Source organism: Bos indicus x Bos taurus, chromosome 2 (genome assembly GCF_003369695.1).
Source record: "Bos indicus x Bos taurus breed Angus x Brahman F1 hybrid chromosome 2, Bos_hybrid_MaternalHap_v2.0, whole genome shotgun sequence".
In the NCBI taxonomy this organism is placed as follows: domain Eukaryota; kingdom Metazoa; phylum Chordata; class Mammalia; order Artiodactyla; family Bovidae; genus Bos; species Bos indicus x Bos taurus.
Window position 1 is genome coordinate 121,222,837 of NC_040077.1, and position 12,460 is coordinate 121,235,296.

The 12,460-nt window shown below is 43.7% G+C and overlaps 1 protein-coding gene across 1 annotated transcript in view; it reads right to left on the minus strand.

The window, feature by feature from the left end:
• Nucleotides 1-3,307: 3,307 nt before the first annotated feature.
• Nucleotides 3,308-12,460, minus strand: part of KPNA6 (karyopherin subunit alpha 6) — a 59,351-nt gene continuing 50,198 nt past the window's right edge. The window contains exons 11-14 of the mRNA XM_027517435.1: nucleotides 11,984-12,109; nucleotides 11,541-11,668; nucleotides 10,406-10,584; nucleotides 3,308-8,502 (exon numbers count right to left, since the gene is read on the minus strand). Of these exons, the coding sequence (XP_027373236.1) occupies nucleotides 8,315-8,502; nucleotides 10,406-10,584; nucleotides 11,541-11,668; nucleotides 11,984-12,109 (621 nt within the window). The 3' untranslated portion in view covers nucleotides 3,308-8,314. The remainder of the gene's footprint in view (nucleotides 8,503-10,405; nucleotides 10,585-11,540; nucleotides 11,669-11,983; nucleotides 12,110-12,460) is intronic.

The following is a 12,460-nucleotide window of genomic DNA, read 5'->3' on the forward strand; positions in this document are numbered from 1 at the left end:
TGCCTTCAATCTTTCCCAGCATCAGGGTCTTTCTTTGCATCAGGTGGCCGAAGCATTGGAGTTTCAGCTTCAGCATCAGTCCTTCCAATGAATATTCAGGACTGATTTCCTTCAGGATTGACTGGTTTGATCTCCTTGCAGTTGTAGATGACTCAAGAGTCTTGAACTGTCACGATAGTTGAAAAGCATCAATTCTTTGGCGCTCAGCTTTCTTTATGGTCCAACTCTCACATCCATACATGACTACTGGAAAAAACAGAGCGTTGACTAGATGGACCTTTGTCAGTAAAGTACTATCTTTGCTTTTTAATATGGTGTCTATGTTGGTCATAGCTTTTCTTCCAAGGAGTAAGTGTCTTTTAATTTCACTAGAAGTCACCATCTGCAGTGATTTTGGAGCCCAGGAAAATAAAGTCTGTCACTGTTTCCATTGTTCCCCATCTATTTGCCATGAAGTGATGGGACCAGATGCCATGATCTTCGTTTTTTGGATGTTGAGTTTTAAGTCAGCTTTTTCACTCCTCTTTCACTTTCATCAAAGCCTCTTTAGTTCTTCTTTGCTTTCTGCCGTAGGGTGGTGTCATCTGCATATATGAGATTATTGATATTTCTTTTGGCAATCTTGATTCCAGTTTGTGCTTTATCCATCCTGGCATTTTGCATGATGTACTCTGGATATAAGTTAAATAAGCAAGGTGACAATATACAGCCTTGATGTACTCCTTTCCCAATTTGGAACCAGTCCGTTGTTCCATATCCAGTTCTAACTGTTGCTTCTTGACTTTCATACTGATGTCTCAGGAGGCAGGTCAGGTGGTCTGGTATTCCCATCTCTTTAAGAATTTTCCAGTTTGTTGTGATCCACACAGTCAAGGCTTTGGCGTAGTCAATATAGCAGTTTTTCTGGAACTCTTGCTTTTTCTATGTTCCAGTGGATGTTGGCAATTTGATATCTGGTTCCTCTGCCTTTTCTAAAACCAGCTTGAATATCTGGAAGTTCTTGGTTCATGAACTGTTGAAACTGGGCTTGGAGAAGTTTGAGCAATACTTTGCTATCGTGAGATGAGTGTAATTGTGTGGTAGTTTGAGCATTCTTTGGCATTGCCTTTCTTTGGAATTGGAATGAGAACTGACCTTTTCCGGTCCTGTGGTCACTGCTGAGTTTTCCAGTTTTGCTGGCATATTGAGTGCAGCACTTTCACGGCATCATTTTTAAGGATTTGAAATAGTTCAACTGGAATTCCATCACCTCCACTAGCTTTGTTCATAGTGATGCTTCCTAAGGCCCACTTGACTTCGAATACCAGGATGTCTGGCTCTAGGTGAGTGATCACACCATCGAGGTTATCTGGGTTGTTAAGATCTTTTTTGTATAGTTCTTCTGTGTATCTTGCCACATTTCTAGTCTTCTGCTTCTGTTAGGTCCATACTGTTTCTGTCCTTTATTGTGTCCATCTTTGCATGAAATGTTCCCTTGGTATCTCTTATTTTCTTGAGGAGATCTCTAGTCTTTCCCATTCTATTGTTTTCTCTATTTCTTTGCATTCATCACCGAGGAAGGCTTTCTCATCTCTCCTTGCTATTCTTTGGAAGTCCGCATTCAGATGGGTATATTAGAGCTCTTAAGATGTTAAAATATTTTTCCCTAGTTGGAGAGACTTCAGAGCAATGCTCTTCCCCACCCCTTAGGCAGTGTCTACCAAGTAACATTGAGAGGCAGTATTGAAATAATGGTAAAAGGTGGAACTCAAGCTCAAAAAAGTTTGGAATTCAGGTCTCTAAAAACCAAGGCCCTCATTATTTCCAGAAAAGCATGTGGGAAATCTCTTGAGGTAACATATGAATCAGGCCTTGATGGATTTGCGTTAAGAATAGGGTGTTCTAGGCAGAGATAAAAAACAATAGAACAAAGTATGCATGGGGTGAGAGGAGTGATGTACGGAGAAGGGTCAACAGTGGCCTCCAAGGGCCAGCTATGAAAGTTGCTCAGTTGTGTCCAACTCTTTGCGACCCCATGGACTATACAGTCCATGGCCAGATTCTCCAGGCCAGAATACTGCAGTGGGTAGGATAGCCTTTCCCTTCTTCAGGTTATCTTCCCAACCCAGGAATTGAACTCAGGTCCCTCCCCGCATTGAGGGCCAGCTTTTTTTTTTAACCAGCTGAGCCATAAGGGAAGCCCAAGAAAACTGGAGTGGGTATCCTATCCCTTCTCCAGTGAATCTTACCAACTCAGGAATCAAACCAGGGTCTCCTGCATTGCAGGTGGATTCTTTACCAACTGAGCTCTCAGGGAAGCCCTGCTAGGTAATGAGTAAAACAGACAGGCAAGGAATAAGAAAATTTGATAGAAAAATGGGTTAAAAAGTTACTTTTTCCTTTGCTATAAGAGGAAATGGGAACAACATTAATATCTGCCAGAGAGCCCACTGGTAATGGTGGTAAACAGTAATAGAACTCTTGCAGATTGTCTTCAAGCAGAAACTCACGCCTAGGAGTGCCAGATATTTGGGGGTGGGGAGGCTTTTTTTTTCTCTCTAGTTGCGGCGCACACTGGTTGCCAAGCAGGGGCTCTAGAGCACAGTCTCAGTAATTGTGGCACGTGGACTCTATTTGCGACCTGCTGGCTTAGTTGCCCTACAGCCTGTGGGATCTTAGTTCCTGGACCAGGGATCAAATCTGCATTGGAAGGCAGATTCTTTACCAGTGGACCACTAGGGAAGTGCCAGCTATTTTTAAATACAGCTGCATCTTTTAATGTTGGCAATGAATTAAAACGTAAAATGCACTCAAGCCAACTAAAACCTTCCTTTTGAGTTGTATCAACTTTGTGGCTGCTAGTCTAATTGCTACATTAGGAATTGATGTAAACCAAAGTGAGTAGTTTATGAACTACTTTGGGCTCACTGGGCTGTGAAGTAGTGATGAAATGATGTGAAAATCTTAGAGAAACTCTAGAAAATGCAAACTAAACCATAGTGAGACGGAACTCTCATCAGTGGTTGCTGAGCTTTAGGCAGAAAGGAGGGATTCCCAAGGGGCATGTGGTGATAGGTATGTTCCCTATCTTGATTGTGGTGATGGTTTCATGGATGTAGATTTATCAACACTTAACAAATTGTTCATTTTAAATATGTGCCATTTACTGTATGTCAGTTATATTTCAATAAAGCTGATTTCAAAAATGCTTTGTAGCAGAAGCAGGCTGTTAACAATTCTTAATTCCACTTGTTAGGCCATAAATTTAAACACCTTCACTTCACTGACTTCCAAGAAATCCAGTCTAGGATCACTCCAAAGAACACTATTTAGAACTTTGCAACAGGTTTTTATTTTTGCTTTATATCTATTACAGTGTTTGAAACCTAAAGAAATACATTTTCTCTTCAAATTTGGATGTGTATATAAATATCATTTGTCTGGACTCAGCACACTCAATGCCATGGTTTCTTGGCCTATATCTGCTCTGAAATCATCAAGCTTTGTCTGTCTACCCAGGGGCCCTGAGAACATGGAAAACAATAGCTAGAGTTTATAGTTCTTAAAAGCAAAATAAATTTGGAGAGAAAAACCAGTGCGGAAACAGGTTTGATTCACCTTCCGAGGGTCTGTAGCTGGGAACCCAAGATGTTTCTGAGGGACCTCTGCTGTCTTGGGTAACTGGAACCTCACACCTTATTTGCTTCTTTAGTGGTCCAACCAAAGGCAAGTCCCACAAAAACTGGCTGAAAGAGCCAATACCCAACTCCAGGGCTTGAGGATTCTCGCCACGGCAGTTTTCTCTTCCCAAACCCAGAGGCTGAACATCTGACCTAGGTAGGGATGCAGGGCTTAAGTTTAGCAGAGGGGTTCAGGTATGTGCTAATGTGCACAGCAGCAGTCAGGCTGGCCCAGAAGTAGTAAGGTGGCCCAAACACACTCACGGCCTTTATGACACACTACACAAACCTTTTTCCTGGGGTGTTCTAGGTCTAAAATTTAACGGTGCTTCTTCTAACTCACAGCCAGGTTTGATTCTTTTTTTTTTTTTCAGGTTTGATTCTGAACATAGCCCAGGCCTGATGCAAAATGCCCTCTCAGAGGAAAACTAACAGCTTTAATTTACAGACTTATTTGGTTTGTACTGACCTCAAAATTCTTCCCTTACCATGGTCTTCATCTAGGGGTGGGGCTAGGGAACAGTCAATGGGATGACTGAATCCTTTATGAAGGCCTTGGCCAAAGAACAGCTATTGCCTACCACATGGATCCCTGCAGGGCCCAATTCTCAGCTTGCTGGCTTAACAGAAAAATAGAAAAGACAGAAAAAATACTGGACAAGATTGGTCTAAAATGTCCAATCCTAAAACAGCTGTGGAAGAAACCTACTCTGAGCAGTTTCTCAAGTCTCACATGTACTTATTTCTAGGATAGTCCTGCCTGGAAGATGTTGCTAGCCTTTCCTATGGTTGTGAGCCTTTCCTATGGTTCGTGCACTGAGCCTTGCACCCTTCCCCAGCCTGCCAAGGAGGCCCCCAGCCAGCACCCTATGGGTCCCTGTAGTGCCTGCAGAGACCTGTAGAGTCTGGCTCCCTCCCTTCAACTGAGAATCCAGAACATGAGCCCCAAAGATGTATCTACTGAAGAATATTCAAGATGACGGACACCAAACTAAGTGAGTCTTGGGGAGAAGAGACGTGGCCTGAACAAATGAGCTGAGAGCCCTTCAAAGAAGGGGGCGTGTGGGAGGAGGAAGTATTGATAGGCATTCGTCTCCTTACCTTCTATTTTGCTAGAAAAGGTAACTCTATTATAATAATAGAGTGTAGGGGGAGGGCAGGCATATGTGAGAAAATGGAAGTCCAGTTCATTCTGCTAGAGTTTTCAGATTAAACTGGTCTGGCTTGAGGGAAATAGAAAGTCAGTACCCGAGAGCCTTCTTTTGCTCTTCCCTGACTAAGCATAGTAGCAGCTATAATCTGTGTAGTTCAGCTCTAAAAAATAGAGCTGTTGGAAAGTCTTCCAAGGGAAAAGAGAATGGGAGTAGATCTAGGGGTTCTAGGTAAAGGGGAACACAAAGGGTCCCTGAAAGCTGAAGTCTTCTACATCTGTCCTTGGAAGGGTCCTTTGTACCCACTGCCTGAAGTAAACAGGCTGGCCAGGTGAGGATGGAACCTGTGTGGTTCTAACAAGGTTGCAGCCAATACCAAGGCCAGCCAGTCACTGGGGATAGCTCAGTCTTCTAAGACTAGCAAAGATGGGTGGGTGTGGGATGTCCAGAAGGGCTGGCAAAAATGAATAGCTGTTCAAAACAGTACTTGAACACTTTAGCTAAGAAAACGGTTCCTTGTCCCCTAAATCCACACCTAAACATCACCAACCCACCAGAGATTTTAAAATGCAAATAACTGTGTGCCAAACCATTAACCTTTCAAATACAGGTCTTCTCTGGCTGTTCCCTACAGCAGGCTGGGGGGCCCCTTCATCCCTGTAACATCCATTCAGAAATCTGTCAGAAAACTCTGCCTTCACCTGGGCCAGGGTCTGCAGTCCAGAGGGGGGCTGTCCACGAAGAGTGACTGTCAAGCCTGGGCTAAAAAGAAACAATATTTTGCTTCACAAGATGAACAAAGGAGAGGGGGACACAAAAGATGATGTTACCATCTCAGGGGGCTCGAAGAACTTCACCTGTTAACTGAAAGGAGGGTCAGAGGAATAAAATGGGAAAACATAGTCTGAGGAAGACACTAAACAAAGGAAAGCTCCGAGAGGCCATGTTAGCTGATGAGAAATTTGTCCTCAGGTTGTGCCCTGGGAGACACTTCAGCCTTTGGAGTCCTTGGAGAAAGCAGCCTTCAAGCAGTAACTGATAATCAGAAGAGTCTTCTATTTAGTACATGTCCCAGATCTGAAGCAAAAGTAGGAACAGCTGGGCAAGGCAGGATGTGTACGTCTCACAGGAAGAATATGGCCCCAGTGTCAGGGACTTAACTATTGCTAGAGATACAAGAAGTAGTTCTTACTCAAATGCTCTGGCTGTTGGACAAGATCAAGGGGTGGGGTGACTTTCTTTTGAACTGTAGGAGTAATGGAGTCAGCAGGCCAAGTGAAGAGGGTCCTGCCCCTTGCCTACCAGGGAGAGTGGGGCTTGGTAATTATCATGGCCAAACTGCAGAGGAGCATCTGACTCACTGAGGTGGTATGGCTCTGCTATCACTTTTCAGTGATAACCACTAGTCCCAACCATTTTTCTCAGAAAACGCCTCTGGAGTTGGATCTCAATACTCGAAAAAGAGGGCAGATTCAAAACCAATGGGCAAAAGGACCTGAACTTTTTATCCGTAAGCAGAGTGGCATGGATTTCACCTGAGCCAGAGGTGGGATACGTAGGAATGGGAGCAAGAATGGCATTGTTTCTGGGGAAGGGAAAATACAGCTTGGACCAGGGCATCTCTAACTGATCTCTGTGGGGAAGCAGCGACAGGGCAGACAGAGTGTGCCTTCAGCTCCACCACTGGCCTACACTTAGCCAACAAATTGCTCCACTCACCCCATCAGCTGGGCTTTACTTCATTACTGTGTAATCCACTGATGCATAGAGGCAAGCCAGTGAGGCACTGCAGTAGCTCTACTCAAAGGGAAAAGGCAAGGCATTGGGATTTTAAGTGTCACAGGAAGGGCAATATCCAAACCATGTACAGGGATCCCAATCCAGGAAGTTATCAGTCACTCTCAAAAAAGTCCTGAAGCTGCTGTATTTCTGTAGTGAGAGAGAAAGCCACCTGTGATAACTCACGTGAACAAGGGCATTTGAGACTGAATCTGAGGAGGCACACTGCTGTCTGGGTTTCCTGATGCGAGCAGGATGCTCAGCTCTAAGGACCAGAGTGGTAGACTTGACCAGGCCCTCGAGCCATTGCTCCCTTCAGGTACTGGGACAATCAGACTAGGCTGACCTGTGATATGAAGGCTCCAGGGCTAAGGGTTTGTCCAGGTGGTAGCCTGGAACCCAAGCAGAGAGATGGATCAAGTTCAGGCTTCCTGAGCCAAAGAACTTCCACATCTCTTTTTGGTCTTCCTCACGGTATCCTACTTACAGAAATTACAGGGACAGTTCTTCCTCTTGAGACCAAATAAGATTGACCTACCTAATATATAGAATATAAAAAAATACAGAACTTTTTGACATTCTCTCCTTTGGAAGTCAAATATACATGATCCACCTATGGAAGAGGAAGAAGAAGGAGAAGAAAGGCCAAAGGCAAGGATCCCCTGGCTATCCCAATACATGACACTCTCACTCCAACCTCCTCTGCAACTTATGGGTCACCCGAGCAAGGACTTTCTCCTCACGAGAAAGCAAGGACCATAGCCCTCTGTCGCGTGCTTAGGAGAAAATACAGCTACCTCAGAGGTTCATTTCAACTCTGAGGGGAATTTTCAAGTAAACAAATGAAATCAGGTCGCACCATTGGAAGGTGGGTAGGAAACATGGGATCAGTAGCGACACATGGGAAGCCCTGTCTGAAGACCTGTGTTCCTCCTTGCTCACTCCCACTGGTGCACATGCCCCAGCAGAGTGAAGGGGATCTCCCAAACTAAAGAGGTCTGGGCAAGGGGTTAGAGGGAGGGAGGGGCCTTTCTCTCATGGTGACCTCCCCCTCAGTCTCTAGTCCCAGACAATGCTGGCAGCTGGGTTTCTTAATACCAGGAACTCATGGCTCTGGGAAAGAGCAATCTTAATACAAGAAAAAATGTGCAAAAGAAAAAATTAAATAATTCAATCCAAGCATACAAGATTAATATTCTGTCAGAGCAAGAACACTTTGTTTTGGATTTCTCCCATCCCCTCCCACCCCCCCACCTCTGGAATATTCCATCTGCTCAAGTACCCAAGATAAGAGTTACACAGATCAGGGCAGAGGACTGGGAAGGATGAAGGAAGATAATAGGGAAGGAAGTCACCACTAAAGAAGAAAAAAATAAAAATTAAAAAAAAAAAAAAAGGTGCAAAATTGGTTACCTCAGTCCTCCTTTGTCTACCCCTGGGCTCCTGGGTTAAAGACATATGTGCAGCCAAAATATAGTGTAAGGAAGAAAAACCCAACACGTCCCCTTCTTGTCACAAAACCCAAACGTGAGCCTCAGATGGTTCTGTCTGTCCAGAGGGTGCTCCCTCCAGGGAAGGGGTCGGAGCAGGTCAAGAGCACAGTTTCCAGGGCAGCAGAGGTGTGTGGTGGCTGATGGTGGTGGGGCTGGTTTCCCGCCCACCAGAGGGCTGCTCTTCCGCTGGTTGGTGGTGCTTCCCATCCCCTCCCCTCCCTGGAGGCAGACATTATAGCTGGAAGCCCTCCATGGGAGCCTCAGGCTGCTGGAAGATGAACTGCTGTTGCGTCTCATCCACTTGGGGAGCCAGGCTGCTATCATCATCTTCTACACCAAAGTAGTGCTCAATGAGGTCGAAGGCCTTCTGGTAGATCTCCTGGTTCTCATGGCTCTGCAGAAACTCAATTTTATCCAAGCCTATGGTGGCAAGAAGGAAGCAGGGAGATGAATGAACTTGGAGTGCTTTACTATGGGTCCATAAAACATGAATGTATTTTGCCTTCCCTGAGGTATATTAGCATTTATAAACACAAGTAATATGATTAGGTCTCTCTTTGATCTGAAAGAGGAGAGCTGCGATCTTTAGTTAAAATTACATAACTCCAAAGGAAAACAACTAAAATGTGAGTTATTAATCAGTGGTTTAACCTGGGCAAACTGTTAACCATTCTGAATCTCTTGGAGATGAGCAGTGAGTCAATCCAGTACCCCTAACAGAACTTGCCAAGGAAACCATAAACAAAACAAAAAGATAACCTGTACAATGGAAGAAAATATTTGCAACTGACAAGGGCTTAATTTCTAAAACATTATTAACAGCTCACATGGCTCAATAATAACAACAAAAAGCCCAACCCAATCAAAAAATGAGCAGAAGACTTACACAGATATTTCTCCAAAGACATATAGATGGCCAAGAGGCACAAGAAAAGATGTTCAACATCACTAACTATTAGAGAAATGGAAATCGAAACTATAATGAGGGTATCACTTCACACCAGTCAGTATGGCCATCATCAAAAGTCTTCAGGGGAATTCCCTGGAAGTCCAATGGTTAGGATCGAGCAGTCTCACTACCAAGGCCTAAATCCCACAAGCCAAGAGGTATGACAAATAAAAAACCAAAAACAAACCAAGTCTACAAATAATAAATGCTGGAGAGGCTATGGAGAAAAGGGAACCCTCCTGTACTGTTAGTGGGAATGTAAACTGGTGCAGCCACTATGGAGGTTCCTTGAAAAACTAAAAATAGACCTACCATATGATCCAGCGATCCCACTCCTGGGCATATATCTGGAGAAAACTACTTTGAAAAGATATATACACCCCAATGTTCATAGCAGCACTATTTACTATAGCCAAGACATGGAAGCCACCTGAATGTCCATCAACAGATGAATGGGTAAAGAAGATGTGGTGTACATTTACCATGGAAAATTACTCAGCCCCAAGTAAGAATAAAATAATGCCATTTGCAGCAACATGGATGGACCCAGACATAATCATACTAAGTAAAGCAAATCAGACAAAGACAATTATCGTATGATATCACATATGGGGAATCTAAAAAAGATTGATAGAAGTGAACTTATTTATAAAACAGAGACTCACAGAACACAAACTTATGGTTAATAAAGGGGGAAAGGTGGAGAGGGTAATTATGAGTTTGGGATTAGCAGATACAAATTCTGTGTGTGTTTGTGTGTGTGTGTGCGCACACACACACACACACACACACACACACGAGTTGCTCAGTTGGATTCCATGGACTGTAGCCTGCCAGGCTCCTCTGTTCACAGAATTTTCCAAGCAAGAATACTGGAGTGGTTGCCATTTCCTCCTCCAGGGACTCTTTATGACCCAGGGATCAAACCACATCTCTTGCATTGGCAGGATTCTTTACCACTGTGCCACCCGGGAAGCCTTAGATACAAACTACTATTAACAAAATAGATGAACAACAAGGACCTCCTGTACAGCACAGAGAACTTACAAGTATCTTGTAATAAGCTTGTTTATAATGGAAAAACAAAAGAAAGGAGCTTGCTAGAAACTCAGCTGAAAACATGCCTTCCAGCTCCTTATCCTATTATCAATTCTGGAGCTTTATTTTTGCATCTGTACCATAACCTACTTATTGGGTACAGCCTATCAGAAAGAGAACTGATCTATTGCTCCTCAGAAGAAATGGAACTTGTGGGATAAAACTTTGCATTCAATGCTGACCACATACCCTCACATACATATACTACTTCAGAGGCTCTGAACTAGAACTGAACTCTACTTATGACAGACATTAGTTTGGGGAGAAGGCACATACCATAGGCTTCCTCGATGAGCCCACAATAGGGATTGACCCCTGAGCCACTGCGCTTGCCCTCTTGCTCTCCAAGCCGAAGGATGTTCTCCAGTCCATTGAGGGCCACTTGCACAATCTTTGAATCCATCACAGTCAGCAAGTCGCACAGGGGTTTGATGCAGCCCAGGGAGACCAGGTACCTGAAGGGCAGAGACCAGTTAAGTTCTAAATCAAGACAAGATAAGGCAGGTGCCAGGCCAGTGCTCGGGGTCCCTGGGTCTCCTTCACACATATCAATGCTCTTAGCAATTCACTCTGCCTGAGCCCTCATAAACACCCAGGCTTTATCTCAGTCTCTTCACCCCGTCAATAATACTGGTTTAGCTCATTTCCATGTAGAAGGCTGCCACAGATTTCTCCTGGTCTGTAATGTGTCCCTGTAGCAGTACTACCTACTCTGAAACATCATTTCCCTGCTTAAAATTTTCACAGTCCAAGTTCTACTCTCAATACAATCAGGCTCCTAAGCTTTTTTAGCTTCATCTCACATTATTCCCTTCCAAGAATATTACATTCCAGTCAAACATGTGAATGTCTCTAGGTTTCTGATTTTTGTACTTTTACTTAGGCCTTTTCCTGTCCAAAATGCCATTCACAAACCTATATCCTCAAAAGCTATCCTTTTCTCCTAAGGTTTTATAATATGCTGAATATACTCCCCCTTCCTAAGCTACAAGCTGAAGGCAAGGTACTTCTCTAATTCCCATCACTCCAACTCAAGTTCATAATGGAAAGCAGAATCAAAGAGCATCTTCACACAAAACAGCTTTCCTATTTACTTCTCCCAAGTATCATTGTCAAAAATGATTTCTCAAGGAAACTGCCCTGAATGAGCCATCGCATGGTTCTCTTTCATTTGTATGAGTAATTGTGAATTATACAGATTTAAATTCTCTTGTGGGTAGAAAGAGGCAGAGGAGAGATGAATGTCTGTGTCTTAAGTGTCCATTCTTTAGGAGGGAAAAGAGGCTACACTCTAGCAGCTTATCGGTTAAACCCTACTGAACAGGGGTAGACCTATCCCAGCAAAGGCAGTTAACATAAGCTGACAGGTAGAGTAAACATATCACTCAAACAATGGGAAGGACTGTGGTACCTGATTTGTTCAGGGGTTCCTCCTGATGTGGCATTGGTGATGGCCCAGGCTGCTTCTTTCCTTGTACGGAACTCTGCTTTCTGAAGGATTTCGATCAATACAGGGAAGATGTTTGCATCTATGACAGCCTGAGAAGAATTGAGGGTTCGGGGGTGGGATATGAGGGAAAAAAGTCATTTCAAGGAGAATAAGCAAATCCAGAACACAAATCAGCTAAGATTTAGACACATTCCCCTTCCTCAAAGTTCTCCTTTGTCCTTCCCATATACATAAGGTGATGCAGAAGAACCTGGGTTCTGCTCCACAGAATCTTTGACCAACAGCATACATTGATCCCAATTTCAAAAGAGAATTTTTTTCATCTAGAAGGCAATATCCCACAAAGTCTTGTGATCCTAGGCCTTTCTACCACCGCTCCTCAATCTCCCAACTGCTTGTTCTACCTGTATCTGAGCCCTGTTGCCAGCAGTGATATTTGAAATGGTCCAACAAGCTTCCTTTCGGATTGACTCCTTGGAGCTGCTCAGGAGGTGGAGGAGGCAAGGGAGGGCTGAACAGTTAAGAATGACCTAGAACACCAAAAGACAAATTGAGATAAATTGGACTTAATCAAAATGTAAAACTTTTGTGCACCGAAAGACATCTTTAAACAGAGTGAATTACACAAGTCACAGAATGGGAGAAAGTATATTCAAATCATATATCTGATAAAGACGAATATCCAGAATACATTAAAAAAAAAAAAAAGCTGAACATAGTTTAAAATTGGCAAAGGACGTAAACAGACATTTCTCCGAAGAAAACAGGCAGGGGCCCCAAGCACATGAAAGATGCCAGACACCGTTACTCAGTAGGGAAGTGCAAGTCAAAACCTCAGTGATACAGCTTCACACTTCATAGGGCAGTTATTCTGTTTTTCT